The 17,985-nt window shown below is 44.7% G+C and overlaps 2 protein-coding genes across 2 annotated transcripts in view; one reads left to right on the top strand and one right to left on the bottom strand.

Moving 5' to 3' along the window:
- Window positions 1–17,437, top strand: part of LOC105568716 (heterogeneous nuclear ribonucleoprotein K) — a 66,577-nt gene extending 49,140 nt beyond the window's left edge. The window contains exons 8-13 of the mRNA XM_012024585.1: window positions 10,147–10,275; window positions 10,767–11,041; window positions 11,156–11,310; window positions 11,546–11,700; window positions 11,891–12,060; window positions 13,619–17,437. Of these exons, the coding sequence (XP_011879975.1) occupies window positions 10,147–10,275; window positions 10,767–11,041; window positions 11,156–11,310; window positions 11,546–11,700; window positions 11,891–12,060; window positions 13,619–13,646 (912 nt within the window). The 3' untranslated portion in view covers window positions 13,647–17,437. The remainder of the gene's footprint in view (window positions 1–10,146; window positions 10,276–10,766; window positions 11,042–11,155; window positions 11,311–11,545; window positions 11,701–11,890; window positions 12,061–13,618) is intronic.
- Window positions 2,597–5,663, bottom strand: LOC105568633 (cytochrome b5-like). Its single transcript, XM_012024456.1, has 3 exons — window positions 5,488–5,663; window positions 3,916–4,193; window positions 2,597–3,066 (listed from the first exon to the last, which is right to left on the bottom strand). Exons 2-3 carry the CDS (start codon window positions 4,184–4,186, stop codon window positions 2,924–2,926), a joined length of 414 nt encoding a protein of 137 aa, XP_011879846.1. The 5' UTR covers window positions 4,187–4,193; window positions 5,488–5,663; the 3' UTR covers window positions 2,597–2,923.
- Window positions 17,438–17,985: the final 548 nt, after the last annotated feature.

The raw sequence follows: 17,985 nt of genomic DNA, 5'->3' as shown, positions 1-17,985 counted from the left end.
CGAATCTCGATGATCTCCGTCGACGAGACGTCGCGCGGAAACCTCTCCTCGAAGCCGCACTCGCGTCAATACTACGGAATCCAGTCTGTTCGTACAGCCTTATGGTCCCCCTCTTGGTTCCTCTCGTCGTCCGGACCCCACCGCACCGGCTTCTCTCGCGGCTGATTATCTGGAGGCCAGCCGCGATGTTGCCAACCTGCTTTTGCAGCGCTGACGTGTTAGATCGCAGCTATGTCTAGATGGCAGACTCGAACGGTCGACTTCTAGAGAGGGTCCTCTGACCAGAGTTTGGCCCACGGTCTTGCACACAGGTCTGGAAACGACAATGGTGGGGATTATCTCTCTTAACAATTTTATTTTTACTTCTATTCTGAGCTGCAAGGTAGTACGCTATGGTAGACTGATATCATGTGCGAGACAGAGACAGAAGTAGCATACATTTTTTGCTCGCACGTGTTCCCCAACAGTAGCGACGCATAGTGACGATAACGCGAATGAAAGTCCAACTCATTAACGATAACACTCCCACCACTCGAAATTCGATGTTATTTCTAGACCTGTGTATACCATGGACATAGGAACATAGGGACGGAGCACGAACCTGATTCATGGACGAGGGGAGTGAAGCCAAAATGCGGGGGGAAGCCATAATACTGAACCCAAATTTGAATGGTTGCGATTGTACCCGTGCTCAGTACCGTTAATCATGAAAACGATTAAACGATATATTTTGTACTTAAAATATGATAAACGATTTCCAACCCGTGAAATGGTATTTTTACATATATTTAAAAAATATTTATAAAACCGTCGCGAATTGACGCAAAATGGCGGACCAATTACTGCGAATGCCTTCTTGTGGCCAGTCTCCGATTAGAGGGTCTCTAGTCGACTCTTGTAAGAATTTGTGAACTCACTCATTAACCTTTAAAAAACTACAAATTTAAGTGGAAAAATGCTGGCCCTCTACAGGTTAATAATATACTGTTCTTTATGAAAAAGGCTTAATCGTGAAAGTTCCCGAATGCCAATGTATCGCGGTCTCGTTTCAGGACGCTCGCGATTTTAGATTAGTAATGTTGTGATCGCGGATAATCGTTGATTGCTCAAGGCCACTCCTGTCTGTAAGAGCAGCTCCGAAATGTACGCGCGAGAGATTGCGGTCAATTAGTCAATCACGAGACGTTTGCACGTAGTACGAACGCAGTTCCGAGACTTTTGTAGGATAGGGAAGATCGTCGAACTGAGATACGGCAACTCTGCCAACTCAAGTTTATCAGTTTAATTGTAGCATACAGAGTGTCTGGAAACATCAATAGACACACTTTTCAGTCAAAAGGAAAAGTCTCGTTTTATCGCGCGTAGCTCACGAACCGCACTCGGACAGATATTTTCCGTTTATCGGAGCAAAATGTTATCGATATTTTGTCAGATAAGTAACCTTCGCGAGTAAAAGTATCGCCACCATTCATTCCATTCCACTGGACTGTGATTATACAATCAGCACATCGATTAATAAATATATCACGCGCGATATATATTATCCGTAATTGCATTTTTCGTTTCTGATTGCGAATCCTCGCATTAATGATCATCTACCTGCGCAAGATATCTTCCGAAAGCTCCGCAGCAACCCGAAGACACGCAATAAGAATAATGGCGATTACCTAGACGGTTTTGTGTAAGATTGCTAGATAGTATTCCTGTTTGTGAACTCACGTACTTTGCGGGCATGATGTTCGATTCATATGCAAAAGCGTCTAGTCACTGTGACGCCGCGCAAATCGCAGGAAGATAAGCGTGATAGTTGAGCTAGCTGGTCGGTCACATTTTTGTAAGCGCGTACATCGCACAAGCGTTTATACGCATAAAACCAAAGAAAGAATATACGTGCACACACACACACACACCCCGCATTTTTCTGCATGTATTTATGAACGATAGCTTTTAGATAAGAGCAACTTGAATTTAACGTGCGTGTTATCTTTTACTAAAGACTTCATAATGACTATTAATTATCACGAAAATTATATAAGAGTTACCGTCCAGATACAATATTGGCAAAAGTGCACTGCATATTTCATGTTCGCTAATTCTGGAACACCTTGTATACATGTATAAGGGTACACATATGTATCGCTGTGTGTGCGATTAGATATTTTTTCCCTCCGTAATTTTCCATAATGGAGAATATTTCGAATCGACAGCGAATGATGACGCAATATACTTCACCGACAATAGGCGTCTATTGTCATTAATATAGATACTTCACGTCGTATCTTCATAATGTCAGTAATTTAGCGGAATGGCAGCCCGTACCGGTGTATTCATAAATGATACGCAATTCATTTTCGAGACATTTTAGACGAACCTGCCGATATTTTCTTTCGACATACGTTTCTCCGGTGGAGTAAAGTTAAAGTATATCGCGCGCATGAAACGCAGTTAAATATCAAGATGAGAAAATTGACTAAGCTATGCCTCCGAGTTACCTCCTTCGAATGTTATTTTCTTCGCTTTGTAATACATGCCTCGTTACAAGTTGCATTACAACGCACGATATTCTATGGACACGATAAGCGCAATAAACGATACGTTTTTAAATAGGGATCATTTATTTTGTCAGCGAGATCGTTACAAGTCGAGCTAAAAAACATAATTAAGTTTTCCTTATTTCCCTGAATAATAAATATCAAATTTTTACATAAGCATCTATTAAGACATTTACGTAAGAAAATAGTTTTACATCAAAGAAAGGAAAATCTTTAAGATATTTAATAAACAAGAAAAGGAAACTAGTGGCTTCGACTGAATTATATATAACACCGCATCTTGTAGATTGTAGCGTTATGTTACAATTGATATGTCACGTCTTATATTTTACGCACAGTTTACTGTGGTCTAGTAGATACTATAGTAATAGTTATGAATACCGGTAGAAAAGTATGGCATAAATTACGACTAAGACACATATGAACAGCAGAATCCAGGGTTGTTCAGAAGAAGAGGCAGAAGTCGTCGGTTTTGATTCCTTCGGTGGCTCGTCCATCGCTGTTCGTTTTTTCTCTACAAATAAAGAAGAAAGACAAATGATTTACGACTATGATATATAGACCTGATTTTCTACTGAGGCAGCAACAGGATGTTGGCAATAAATGCGTTAATAACATTTCTTGTTACACCATTCGTGATTGTTGACGTAACGCAAACGTGCTAGGTTTAAAAGCGATCACTAGAGTCTATCAATGCAGATTGACTTCAGTCTCGATTTTATTTACTTATTATTTTTGCTAGGCATTCTCTGTTACGTGTTTCGTTATTGATTCGTGTAACAATATTGGCCTATACCTTGTATTGGACCTATTCACAATAAGTCGCGACGGTGTACACAATTGCTAAACAACTCGACTTGGCTTGTCTCTCTTCCACTCTCTTTTCCACTTGCCCTGACCCGACGATGACCGCGCGATATAACGCTTGTAAACGCAGATCGCTTAAAATTGCTCGGGTTGAAAGAGATAACGTTCAACTGAAGGCGTTCACATTTTGATTTAATTTTCACCTATGTCATTTAAATTCGACCTGAGAGTATTATAGGTGAAAATGGTGCAATCGTTTCATTTGGAAGCTTATTTTAAGTCAGGGTATAGGTCGGGTTGCGCGAACAAACTAGGTTTAAACTAGGTCATTATCGTTGTTTGTTCTCAAAACCTGTACGCGTACACGAACGATACAGATATGGGCATTATTCTTCTCCAACTTGCTACCGATTTTGTAAAATTCATCTATTTAGCTCGCAATCTGCGTGACAAATTAAATTTCTACGGAAACATGTAGAACTACATTATATATTAATGGAGTGCCGCGCACTTGAAACGAGATGGCGATCGAGCAAAGAAGCAAGAGTTGACAAACCTGTGCTCCTTATCGATCTATCGGATCTTGCGCCACCCGCCAGCTCTCCGATTTTGTATTTCTTGCGAAGGTTAATCGCGTCCTGACTGTGACCGATGCCGTTGAAATTTTCTGTCGCGTCTTCCCCCGCCGACTGCAGTATCGCCTCTTCGCCACCGGGATGTTCCTTGAAGAACGTCGTGACATCGTAGACCGAGCCGTCTATCACGATCCACAGATCCTTTTCGGTATTGTGACGGGCAACTTCGTCGAGCGTGTAGACGTTCGTCATGCTGCCACTGAAAAAGAAACGAGTCTCTGTGAAATAGCGCGAGGGCAAGATCCTCGAAATGCCTCGTGCGAGCAATGATTCTTAATAGTCTCCCCGCCGTTGTATCGTTATCAGATCGCTTCGAGAAGATGCCCAAAGCCTTCGTGTCACCTTCGGACGAAGCACGCGTCTATTTTGACTTGATCTCGGGTCGCGGATCGGACGGGAGCACTTTGAAAGGGAAAATAAGCTGTAAACGCGACGACGGCGACGACGCGCTTTGTCGCGTTCTCGGTCGCGATCTCACGCATTCAGAGCCTTTACTGCTGTTGCCTTCCTTTCGTTTCTCCTCGCGGATGTCGACGGCGAAAGCGGGTCTCTCTCGTACCTGTCGCATTTCATGTCGCGAAAACGGTTTCCCGTGCGCGGTGGATTCTCTCTTTCGCCGCATTTTTCTCCCAGCATTTCCGACAAAACGCCGCGTGCGCACGCGGCGTATTGAGCGGGCGATATCTTATTTATTTTATGGTCTCCCCCGTATCTTCGTCCAATTTCTACTGACGTTGGAATCCGTACGGCGTATTCGCGCGTCATCCATATTTAATTAATCGCCGTTATTTATTTAAGTACGCGTGTACGGCGCCGGTCGAGAATCGCGCGACTCGAAGTTTCCGATTATCGACCGGCACCATATCCAGTAATGTAAATTTTAATTTCTTGATCGATAGCCACGGCGATTTGCGAAACGCGAATGTCGGGGTCGCTTATCTCGACCGTCCGCGGCGGTAGTTGTTGACATTTAAAGCTAGCGCCACACCATGCGCAATTCGTAATGCGCGACTCGTGATTCGCAGTTTATCATTCGTCATTTGTTAGTTGTCGTTTCGTTCGTGTGGACAACTTTTAATCTTTATCTATTATCACAGGGCTTGTATCAGAAGTCTACAATTTGTCGAGTCTCAATATTAGTAAAAAAATCGTTCGGCTAGCGAATCACTGCGAATGGCGAATCGATGAATTTTTCACCCACACTATTCACGAATATAAGTACGAATCACGAGTCGCGCATAGTGTGACGCTAGCTTAAGTCTAATCTACATGGTATTTGTCGTAACGAGAAACTTTCTATTCAGGCGACTTGATACGCTCAAAAAATTTGTCGACAATGTACAATTGTTCAATGTATAATATAAAGTTTATCAACTGGCACACACTTTAAACGTGTTTACTGGCTATAAAATAGAATGTAGACGCAAAGAGCAGAGATGTTAGATCGGGCCTTGTACAGGTCGTGGGATTTCGTGTGTCTCATGGTTTCTTACCTGATTTGAAAAAAAATCGGTTATTTGCGACTATACAACCCTCACGCGTCTTCCCGTGGTGTCACTTGACTGCGGTCGCTAAGTGGCTGTGGCGAATCGTGGCGGCGAGGCGAACGGCTGTCTTTCCTCGCCGACGGTGCGTCGCGAATGCGTATGAATTTCGCGCCTGCACGAACTACGATCTCATGAAAATTCATCAACTCGGTACCTCGGGTACCTCAGGTGATACTCTGCTAGCGATGAGTTGCAGAATAGAGTCACGCACCGTAAGCGGAAACGTTGCTATAATTTAAAAGCATCGTCTATTAGACTTACGCTCGTTTGGAGAGAGTTTATTATTCGTAGAAACGTAATTCTTTCGAACCACCGAGCCCAGTCCGCTATTGTTTTCTGTAAGAACTATCGAATTATTTTCATCGTAATCGCATGTCTCGCGAAATTTATTTTAGATTCACAGGCACGAGGTTTAAATTTCGATACGTGTGTTCTCTCTCTCATTTTTATATTTCTTCATATACGTTTGTTTATTACTTAATTATCTTAATTTTCATATTATCATATCTTTTCTTTTTACCTTTCTTTCTTTTATTTACAGCGTTATGTATAATCTAAACATTAATTGCATTAACTTATTGTTTGCCATGTAAAAGTGTCTATTACGCTTGAGGGGACTTGTCCCAGAGCGTGTAATAAATAATGATTCTGATTATCTCTGAAATAATTAGAGGTTGGCTGACGCAAATGACTTGCCTCGTTCAAGAAATCAAAGTCAAAGTCGAGGAATATAGAGAGTCTCGCGTGCCACCGTCGACACAACTGGCAGCGAAAATACAACGACATTCGGCACACATGGAGCTTCGATAATAGACAAATACCAAGCAATAACACTCGTTTGGCATTTGCAATTGTTGTCGTTGCGATGCTCGTTGGCGTTTACGTAAAAGCGCTCGTCGGGGCGGAACATCCGCGGGACGGAACTTCGGTCCCGTCGAATTGAATAGTACGATTCACGTTTAGATTAGTGCATGACGCCGCCGGTAATACCGTGCAAGTTTGTAAACTTGCGCTACGGATGCCGCTGCAACGGAGGACTGTTAAGCAAACGCGAAATTCGGTGGCGCAGTGCGGTTCATTCTCGCGAAACCGCTCTCGTATGGTTATCCTCCCCGCCCGAGGACTTTGAAGTCCTCCTGGATGTTTGCGCGGAATTACCATAAGCACGTTACAGCCACCTAAATCTTCCAGTACAAATCTCTTTAATAGCGAAGATAACGGTCTCGCGAGGACGAGAGGCGCGATACAAGTGTCGCTGAGAATTAGCGCTTCCTACGCGTGTACGCTCGTTCTTTCGAGCTGCGCGTACACGAGATGGCATAATTGTTTCTGAGTGGCGACCTTGAAACTTCGGAGGACAGTTGATTATCTCTATCGTCTCTTGAATATTCAAGAAAGTGTTCGCGCGAGTGGGCGGGGGCGAAAGTGCTCGCGAGAAGTTTCCAGTTTCGGAAACTTTCTGGAAAATTGAAAATCCGTACAGCTACGTGCGGGCAGGAGGGACGATCGAGGGGGTTGCCTGTAGGAGCCTGCGTACGGCGTGCATAATGCACATTGTAATATCGCTCGACGTCTCGGCCGAAATGATCCCGCGCAGCTCCCGCTGTTTTACGCCGCTATTCACGGTAGATCGGTTCCTTCAAAGAACGATCGATCCGCGCTCTTTTCAAGCTTACCGATATCGAATGTCGGAGGAAAGTCCGGCGGAAAGGCAGGCGAGCGGAAGTTTCTCTCGAGGATCCTCCTCTACCCCCGGGGGCGCCTCGCTCTTCCCCACTGCAGCGGAAGCTTTCATCTTCGCCTTTTATTTCCCTCTTCTCCAAGCGAGTCTCCCCGATTCGTTATCAGAGTCGTTAGCTGACTCAGCTCGATAAATCTCACTTTGACAATGCGGAATAAACAAATAGACCGCGACGCGCGCTCATTTCCTCTTCGAGACGTTCGGAAGATACGCGCCGGCTGATACAAGTGGAAAAGCTCGACACGTTAACGACACGCTCTCAGGCTCCGGTGAATGCGCGACGATTCAAACGTCAGAGAGATAACGCTGACTGCAGGAACAATCCTTGTCAATCTGTGAAACTGTTGCCGCGCGTAAGAATCCGCGCTCGTTCTCGTTCCTATCGCGCCGGAATTAATCCGGCTGATTCGCGATCGTATCGGCCGAATTAATTAATTCGATTAAAATCGCATTTGGCTTTTAATGCGCCCCCCCCCCATCCCCTCCGAGCACGTGTCGCGTAAACACCGATCCCATCGATTTTTCTCTTGAATCGCGGCACACGAAACCGGACGGCGCGGCCGGTTCTACAACGCGACACGAGCTTTTGTTCCTCGGCCCGTTTGTGAATTCCACTGACCAATTATATAGGTATCTGCGAGCGATATTGCCCGCTCGCCATTTAGCCCGCTGCCGATCGAACAACACCGGTTGTTTTTTTTCCCCCCCCGCCGCACCGAGGCAGAGAATGCGGCTCTGGCCTCGCCAAGTCTCTCCCTCCGAATCGCGCTAATTTCCTGCAGGCCGCGGAAACCGAGCCGACTGGGCTCTCGAAGCCGCGTATAAATCGTACTTTGCGATCCCCCACCCCCTTCTTCCTCCGTCCTCATATGCGCCCCTCGATTCTATCACTTCGGGATTAATGCCTGGTATCCAGGTACCAAGGTAGACGCTCGCGAGCCTGAATATCGCCGGACGCTGTTCTGCGTCGGAAGCGGTTGAATGGACCAGTACGGGGACGGCGGGGCTTGGGGAGGCGGGTTGCTTTGATCTGCGTAATTAAACGGCGCGATTTCTCCGTACAATGCTGCCACGGGTTGCCGGACGCGGCACGGCACGCGCGCGCGTGTGCGTGCGCGCGCGCGTGTGCACGCGGAATAGATTGTTATCTGTTTTGGATATTTCGCGTTTGAGCACACGGCTGTCGATGTTATCGGCAATTTTTCATTTTTGCGTTAGTCGCATCAAAGCTATCTCCGCGCGCGGTATCCACCCTATATGCATCACTGTCTGTCAGTTCATCCGTCCACCCTTTTCCCCTTCCCCGCGCACAAATGCGCAAAATTACTCGTACAACATTTCGTTTCGGCCGTTTGTATCGTCGAGAGCTCGCGGGTTGATTGGTTTACGACGCGAACGACAGGTCGGATCGGCTTAAGAAAAATTTAAATGCCACCGAACGGTCGTGTCCCTCCGCCCCCGGCCGTCTCGACGTGGCGTGATCGCGGTCCCGGAAAGTACGGACTGTTAAACGACTATCAGCACGCGATCTGAACATTGTCGTCTCGGGGTGTTACTTAGAAACGTCTCGCGGCGCGGATTAGTGGAGCGGGTACGCAAACATTCGAGCATCGTCAAGTCGTTAGCCGGGGGTGTGCGAGAGCCGCCGAGGAAGCGGACGCGGAGTAACACACCCTGATCGTGACTCACGCCCGATTATCGGAGTAATTAAAAAGAATCGTCGAACGAGGAGTCGAGTTACTCGCTTCGTTACGGCAGTCGAAGGTGGAAGAGATACAGGACAGAAATATGAAACTGTTAGATTGCTCCAAGACGTGTAGACGAGTCATTGCTCTTGTATCTAAATAAACAGAGGAATTAAAAGCTACTCGCTTGAGAGAGTACTACGGGGTAGCCATTTTCCCCGTTACGTCCGGCTAAAATGACTTAAAAAATAATCTCGCAACGGCAACAACAATTTTCTAGATACGAAAAAAAATAACAGATATAGAAATGCATAGCCAAATGGCGAAACCGCACATGTTTCGTGTTGAGTCAATTTAAATAACAGAAACCGAATTTCTCAGAAACCTAAACTTTCCAGAAGGTATTACTAGAATAATCGAGCCTTTTGGTCGACATTAACCGGCCAGTGTTTTAATACAGAAAATTTATAGCGAAAAATATTACCTCAGCCAGGGTTTGAACCTAGACTTCTCTACTCTCTAGGCCCTATTACACGAATGTTGCTGCTATAAATTTTGTGGGCTACAAACAATTTTCTAACGGATACACAAAATAGCGATAAATTTTTGTTGCGACACCTAGGCCCGTATTCTGAATCCTCTTTCGTCGATAAAAGCGTCTCTAAAAGTGGCTTGTAGCCAATCAGAAGGCTTACCAGCTACTTTTAGACGCGCTTTTATCAATGAAAGAGGATTCAGAATACGGGCTCTAGAGAAATCTACCTGCGTTAGTATTTTTTTGAGTGATGGATTCCGTGAAAAAAAATTGATTGATCCAACTAGGCGCCGGCTTCATCAAATTCTGTACTTGATTACAGTTTGGCTTTTACTGAACAGCATCTCGAGAAGACTCCTCTTACAATTAGGGGACAGCTTGATAATTGCGTTCGCGAAATTTTTGAAGACGCGATAAACTCTCATTTGCGAGAATACGCGTTCCGAGTTGAGAAAGTGTGTCGGAGAGAATTATTATTTAGCCGACGTCGCCGACTTGTCGCTCGTAACGGAAGTCGTCGTTGCGCCAAGCCTTCTTTTCAATGCAAATCCGCACGCGAGAAGTCCCCCGAACTCTATCCCGACCCCTGAGTCCGTGTTGAAACGCCTGTCGTTTAACGTGCCCGAACATCTTTTGCATTTCAGAAAACTGGAGCCAGGATCAAGATCTATTCGAACACCTGCCCCCGCAGCACGGATCGCCTCATCAGCATCTGTGGGAAGCCCACGACGTGCATCGAGTGCATACGCGAATTGATCGCCACCATTAAAACCGTGAGTATACCACGGGATCATGACTTTCCCATCAATCTTTAACAGCTACATTCGCCCGCCGTTACATCACGCACGTGCGGGCAAATGTCGATCCCTTTTGTTGGACAAAAGGGTTGATTTGTTGCACGTCCTCCCGTAGCGTTCAAATCCCGCGTTTGAATATATCGCTAGAAATTTTTGCGGATAGCGATACATCAATAGTCTTTTTTTTTTAATGGATCACAGCTCGTTCTCATGTATATAACGCGCGAAAGAGAGACCAGTCTTCAAGGGAGAGAAGTGTAACGTCAGATTTCTGCTAGAATGCTAGTAAGCATCGTGGATAATTAAAAATCGTTTTAAAATATGTAAATTTAAATAAAATATTAACAATTTAAATTGAAATATTAACAATTGAAATTGAAATATTGAATTTACTGACGACTATCTTATTTCCTATCGATTTGCATCAGAATTGGTCTTGATTTAACTATTATTGTTCTATTTTTCAGTCTCCGCTGAAGGGTGTGAACAATCCCTACGACCCGCACAACTTCGACGACTTTTATGCTGATGACTACGGTGGTTATGGTAGCGCCGATGGTGGTCAGGGCAAGGTCGGTGGATTTGGCGGGCCCGGTGGCCGTGGCGGCGGTGGCGGCGGCGGCGGCGGCGGCGGCGGCGGTGCCGGGGGCGCCGGGGGTGGTGGAATGCCGCCGAGACGCGACAACCGCGGCGGCGGTCCCGGCGACATGAACCGCGGCTTTCCGCCGCCACGAGGCGGCCCGCGCGGCGGCGGTGGCAGCGGCGGCGGAGGCGGAGGCGGTGGCGGCGGCGGCGGCGGCGGAATGTCCGGCGGTCCGCCGGATCGCGGATACGGCGGTAACTCGCGTGTGGGCAGCGGTGGCGGCGGAGGCGGCGGTGGAGGTGGCTACGAAGGCGGTCGTGGAGGTGGCGGATACGGTGGCGGCGGCGGCGGCGGTAGCGGCGGTGGTGGTGGCGGCGGTGGCGGAAACCGAGGCGGTCCGCCGCCCTACGGCAGCGGAAATTACAACGGTAAGAAGGAGTCTTGATGATCCATTTAAGCGCTGATCAAAGGGACATCTCGATCGGGTTCCGCCTTCAATCGGAAGACCCGTACGTCCTTGATCGCGGTAGCGATATTGAAGTTCCGCGACGAAGATTGAGATACTGATACGAGCGTTCCGTTAAATCGTCGCACGTCGCCGAAATATTCGGGCATGTGCATTTATCCGCGAAATACGAGCCGTTAATGTTTCTTTGGTCGCAGGTGATGGATGGGGAATGCAAGGAGGCGCGCCCAATGGTCTGGGTGGCGGCAATAACACGGGAATGGGTGGCCCACCTATGGGTGGAAACAACCAAGGCAACCAGGGCAACATGAGTGGAAACAAGACCAGTACACAAGTCACCATTCCTAAAGACGTAAGTAGACCATAAACTTCTCGTGTTCGTTTTACACTCTGTAACAACGTAAATATTCTTGCTTAATTTCTTATTGATATCCGTTATGTTTAATGATGGTCGCTTTGTTTGACCGAAGTACATTTGGTCTTAGTTTATATATTGAAATAAGATATGCTTATTTACCAGAATCTCTTATCTTTGTTTGCAGTTGGCCGGAGCTATAATTGGCAAAGGTGGTGCGAGGATCAGAAAAATCAGATCTGACAGTGGTGCCGGAATAACTATAGACGAGCCACTGCCTGGTAGCAACGATCGCATCATCACCATCACTGGAATTCCCAGTCAGATACAAATGGCCCAGTACCTGCTGCAGCAGAGGTAATTGTTGCAACACTTGATCAGATACTTTAATATCATATTCCTACTATGTACTTAACGTTAAACATAAGAACCTGCTTTTTATTTCATGTTAACACTGTAAAATAGCGCCTTTATAGGCCAAACTTGGAATCGAACATATTTAGTGTTAAATGCGTCATTAAACGTAGAAGAATCTATTACGAAGCCTTGATGTTTAAGCATGTACATCTTGTGACTACGCAATAAAAATTGTGCGATATAATGCTTGTATGACATTGTAATATTCATATTATTGTCATTTCATGCGCCATCACTTTGTTATGATTTTGCGAAGCTTTGCATAAATATCTTGACGGTATAAAAAGATAATTGTTAAAATAAAATCGAAGAAAGGAGAGAATTATAATTCATGTATACATATATAATGCTGTCTTTAATCTCAAAAGGTATATTTAACTTTATAAACGCTACATAATTAACTTAATACACACAAAATATTATGCAACATGAATATAGTTAACTTTACAAACACTGCATAATTAACTTGGTAAATACTTTCTTGCGAATGCAGTAAAGTCGATTTATTGTGCACAATATTATTTTATGAATGATACATGATGACATATTCAGAGTCTTCGATTTTATATGCTGCTGTGTCTAATCTTTGGAGTACGCTCCTTCGTCGTTGTCATGCGTGACAATAATTTCTCGTATTTCATCCGCTTTATAACCGGCATCGGCGCCATCGCATCGGGCTCATCACATCTTTAGGAACTAACACAATTCGACTAACCAAACGATCGAGGCGACTATAAAATGTCCGCAAAGGTGAAGGAGTTTGAACGGAGAGAAAGAGAGAGGAGAGAGATAGAGAGAAAGACGGATGGGAGGACGACGCGCTGGAGAAATCTCTAACCCAGCGTGAGGAATGGAGCACCGTTGTATGGAAGACTAGTGATTTTGTTGTTCTACTTTCGATGTAACAAGGAATCACTAATCATCCTACAAAGGCGCTCAAGAACTTCGCCTCTGCCTGAGACCTGCTTTCGGAACTAACACCATTCCCGCTGCGCCCCGTTTTGCTCATCGACGCGCCGTAATTTCGCGCTAATAAACAGTAACGCTTCCTTCAGCAATGTGACTACAATCATCGAGTAATTGCGGCCAGATAACGGTTGTAGCGTTTATTCGTACTTGAGTCATCTCGGATTCTTGTTAACTCATGTAACCCGATTCCATTCTTGATGCATACTAATACAATTAAGGCTTCGTGCGCTATTGTCATTGCGATTTATTCCGAGTACGTTTAGCGTATCGTTCAAGTACCATGTAAATTAAGGCTTTTTCTATCGATGACTTATCTTATTTACACATGAGATGTTTGCATTCTTGTCATTCTACGCTTGGTCCCCTACGAATCATTGTTAGAAAATAGCTCCTAACAGAAAGAGACCAATTCTAAAAGTTAACGTAAGAAGATGTGCCATTATTGTTTTAGTTCCACCCGTTGTTTTCCGATTCTAATTGTCACTGGCCTTTCGACTGAACGAAAACTCGGTTATTCTTTCTGTTTCAGCGTACACGAGAATGCAGATCATTACTAAGACATGGTGAGGGATGCATTCGGGGAAGAGGGGAGCCAAAGATGCGCTTTTGTAACTTTTTTTTTAGAAATATTTCTTGGGCAAACACATACAAACGCTGAAAGTGAAACCTGAAACAAGTACATTTGACATGCACCTGCAGAAACGCGCGCAAGAAACTGGGGTACTTCCGGCAAAGTGCTACGCACAGGGGGGTAATCCGTAGAATTTACGACACCACACACACAAACACACACGAACACACGTACACACACACATACACATATATATGCACACATACATCCAGGGTGTCAGTGAATATTTACCCTTTTGCTATTTTCGCAATGGTTAATGAGTTATTAATTGTAAAAATTCTCCATCTTAGTCTAGCCTCCCTCCCGGCGCAAGCGCGTGGCGAGGCAGGCCCGCGCCGAAGTTGTTTATTAAAAACGGCAACAGTTACACATGAACAACATCCTGTATGCCTACAACAATAGATATTTATTCGATCACGAGCCTGCCATTGGCTACATCTCACTGCGCGCTTACACTGGACGATTGGCCGGGCTAAGACAATTTTTTTAAAAATAATAACTCATTAACTATTGCGAAAATTGCAAAATGGTAGAGGAGGACTTGAGATAAAGCGGATCAGTTTGGTCCGCTTTTTCTACCCAAAAATAAATCCTAAACATTCACTGACACCCTGTATATACACACACCACACGCGAATCACCCTCTCCCAGGAAGATAAACGCTTGTGGTCGATGCTAACGTGACCTTGATGTGGCGGTCCTTTTCAAGGATGGTAGTCGCCCATTGCAGCCTGCAGAGTAAATCGATTTACGAATCGAGTACCGTTAACGTTTTCGATATCGGCCTTTCTTTAGTATAGAATTCTCTTATTTGTATCGTGTCCGCGTGACACATACTGTCGATGTGACAGCGGGGGGTTTCAAACTGGCGAGCAACCGCACCATGCTCCCCGAGAAATGTTAGCATTCCCAAGAAAACATATTTATCCTCTAATGGAAGTCCAAAGATTGATCCATTTTTTTTACCGTAAAACACGCGGCTATTTCGCAGGCAATCATCGTGTATCTTCTTTTTCTCATTTTTTTTTTCGTTATCATCGTTAGCTCTTGTCTCTTTCGCCCGACGGAAAATCAATGCGTTTTAATTTTGAATTGTACAGATTGTGCCAACGAACAATCGAGACGCTGGCGCGAGACAGCCAATTTGAAACCGTTAGACGCGACTCTCCTGAACATCGAGACCTGACAACGCACACTTTTCCCGTTACGTTTCTTTCCAGCTTTTTGATAAATTCTTTACAAATTCTAATCCTACGAAAATCTAAGAATAAGAGCGCATATAGAGTGAATGCGAGGGCAACAGTGTCGAAGGAACGGAGAGGTCGAGCGAGAGAGAGAGAAAGATAGATTTTACTAGGTAAACGTAATCGCCGGAAAAGAACTGACAAGTGTATTCGCAAAAAAGAAACTGTACATAAGACCCACTAATGTCCCTTTCCCTTCCTTAATTGCCGCATACACCGGCATGTGTATGCGTTTCTGCTGTTGCATTATTATTGTAGTTATTATTAATTATTACTGTATGATTATTGATAAGAATACTTTTGCGTTATTATATCCTATCCCAAATCTGTATTAATTACACCCTTCATCCCCTAGCGGACGCGTGAGCGTTCTTAGCATTCTAATGGGTAGAAATATTTAGGCTTAATAAAGAGATGTAAGTTGAAGGGGGCACCATCGGCGAAGAGCGAACCGCTACCGAACGATTTGGTTTAGCATATGATTAGGACGAAATCCATCGTAGCAGTGGTGTATTGATGAATCATCACTGTTCTCTGATATGTGTGAATGAAACATTTTTCAATTGTTTTTCTTTCTTCATTTGCTATGCAGTTATTTTTTATATTATATTGTACAGGACTTCGCGAGAAACGTGCGAATTCGAGTGAATTGGTCTAAAACTATGACGCTGTTGCCACTGCTATATATACATATATATGTGTATCATGCTATATATACATATGCATATATATATGTATCATGCTATATATATACACATATATATATCAGATTGTTCGTTACAATCACCCTCGTCGATGTGCAAAATCCTTACGCTGAAATTCCGATACGAAGGCGCGATTGCGAATATTATAAAGATAACAGCCGGATTCAGCATACAACTTGATCTCTGTAAATATATACCTCTACTATATAGCACTTTGAAACATGACTGCTCGAACGGATGTACCTTTTGACAAATAGCGGCGTTGATGATTTTCCAAGTGCAATTAAAAACGATTGTACTGAAACAAAAAAAAAGCGTTATTTAGCCGTCGCACAGTCATTCGAGCGATCGTAATCGCGAGAGCTCCGCCCCGGAGTCGATTTAATACCATCGGACATGGCCAAGTAATGTCACCCTTGAACCCGCGCCCGTTGGAGGGTCGAATTGTTATGATGTATGCCGGGCTATATTAAGCTAGTACAACCCTTTTGACGGATAAGAAGGGAAAAAAAATGGAGAAAGTACGGTCAAACGTAACAGTGACACTCTAATCGCCGTTTTTCCAGTTTCCCCTGCGTACCGATGGTCAGCCCCGAGTTAACTCGTAACATCCTTTCCTCTCTCTCTCCTCCAGCCCCTGAAAGTACATTTAGTCTGGTCAGTAGACGTCACCCCTATCAGGGTGCCTACGAAGGGCATTTTTAAGCATCTTGACCGTGGGCCGTGGTGGTCCATTATACAAAGGTGTACCGACCAGTAGGCAGTTAGGTGACGCATTCGCAGCCTGTTTTCGGGATCACCGCGCGCGCGGATTTGCATAGGTACACAAAGGGCTCGAGCAATGACGCTCGGCATAAAATGTCAAGTGAAATCACGATCCGTATGTAAATTCGCGTGTGCGATGGACTTAACGGAGTTAGCAGCGATTCCCCATTATTCTCGCAACAAGATTCCGCCCGACCGGTTCGCAGAAAGATCGGCGCGATTGGCCGTGACGAGATTTCCCAATTCGCTTCTTTCTTTTCTCTCCCTTTTTGTTAATTCTTTTTCGTTTCTAGTATCGTAATCATTGTTCAAATTGAAGCGTACACCGAGAAAGAAATATATTGTTTCGTCGCGTGACGCCCCACGTTACGCAAGACACGTACTTTGTAGATTTATTTTTTCGATTATGAAGCTAGATATCGCGTAATTTATTTCAACGTCAGAGAAACTGTTAACGGCTGTCGATCTGCGAATAGTTTCGCGGAATCGTCTCGGTCCGCCGAGATCCACATGGCAGGGGTAATCGCGGTCCCACCCGTTTGAACAGACATGCGAATGAGACCGCAAATGAATCAAAACTATATACCACGCGCAGCTTCGTCCGCGTGTTATGCATTTTTCGTCTAACACAAACACACACATACACGTACATACACTTGTTAACTGTAACCCATTTCATTACGATGAGGCACATGAGCACGCGTGAATGAATGACAGTGCGCGAGGATATGCGTGTATAGACGCGTGTGCGTGTCCGAGTGCGTGTGTGCATGGGGAAAATATCGACGCCAGATAGATAAACCGGTTTGTTACAACTGGGCTTTTGCTATGGCGAGAGGGTTGAAAGAGATAACGTGCATTATCACAAAAGTGGAAGAGAGAGAGAAAGAGAGAGCGCTATACACTCGTACGTATCACGATTACGTGTACTGTATAAGATAAACAGTTTACAATTATTTGTAACAGATACTTTTTATTTGTCAAATAAAAGTTAGTACAAAGGAGAAGCGCCTTTATCTTTTTATCTCATCGAGTGAGCCATCGGGCGGATTCAACTCGCCCTGCCGCTACTCCTTGACATTGCGACTCGGTACGACGAATCATTAATAATTGTTATAGATAAAAGGACACGCTTAAGTTCTTAGCGGATCAAAGCAATTCTTATTGAAAGTGCGATAAACTTATAAAATGCATCGGACTTGTGTAGACGTATTCAGGTATAAATGTGTGAAATTTTGTTAAACATGTCACGCTTTCGAAGAGAGCGATAGCGCACGTTCCAATTACTCAGCAGAAAATTACTCGAATTCTTATTGGAATCACTGGATAAATGTGTCAAATGCTTGTGTAGATATATTTAGACCTCCGGTACTACAGCGAATTTGTGTCGCGCTTTGAAAAACGCGATAGTTATCCAATTACTTAACAGAAAACTAGCCGAATGTAATGAACCTAAAATTATAGAGCACCGCGATACTGGAGTAAATAATTCGTGGCCTTCGCGAGCGGACAATCAAAATAGAGTGGACGTTCAGGTATGAGCCACTGGGAT

This window comes from Vollenhovia emeryi, unplaced genomic scaffold (genome assembly GCF_000949405.1).
Source record: "Vollenhovia emeryi isolate VEMERY1.0 unplaced genomic scaffold, V.emery_V1.0 DF939128.1, whole genome shotgun sequence".
Classification (NCBI taxonomy): Eukaryota; Metazoa; Arthropoda; class Insecta; order Hymenoptera; family Formicidae; genus Vollenhovia; species Vollenhovia emeryi.
The sequence above is the reverse complement of the archived record's forward strand: the minus strand, read 5'-3'. Positions and strand labels throughout refer to the sequence as shown.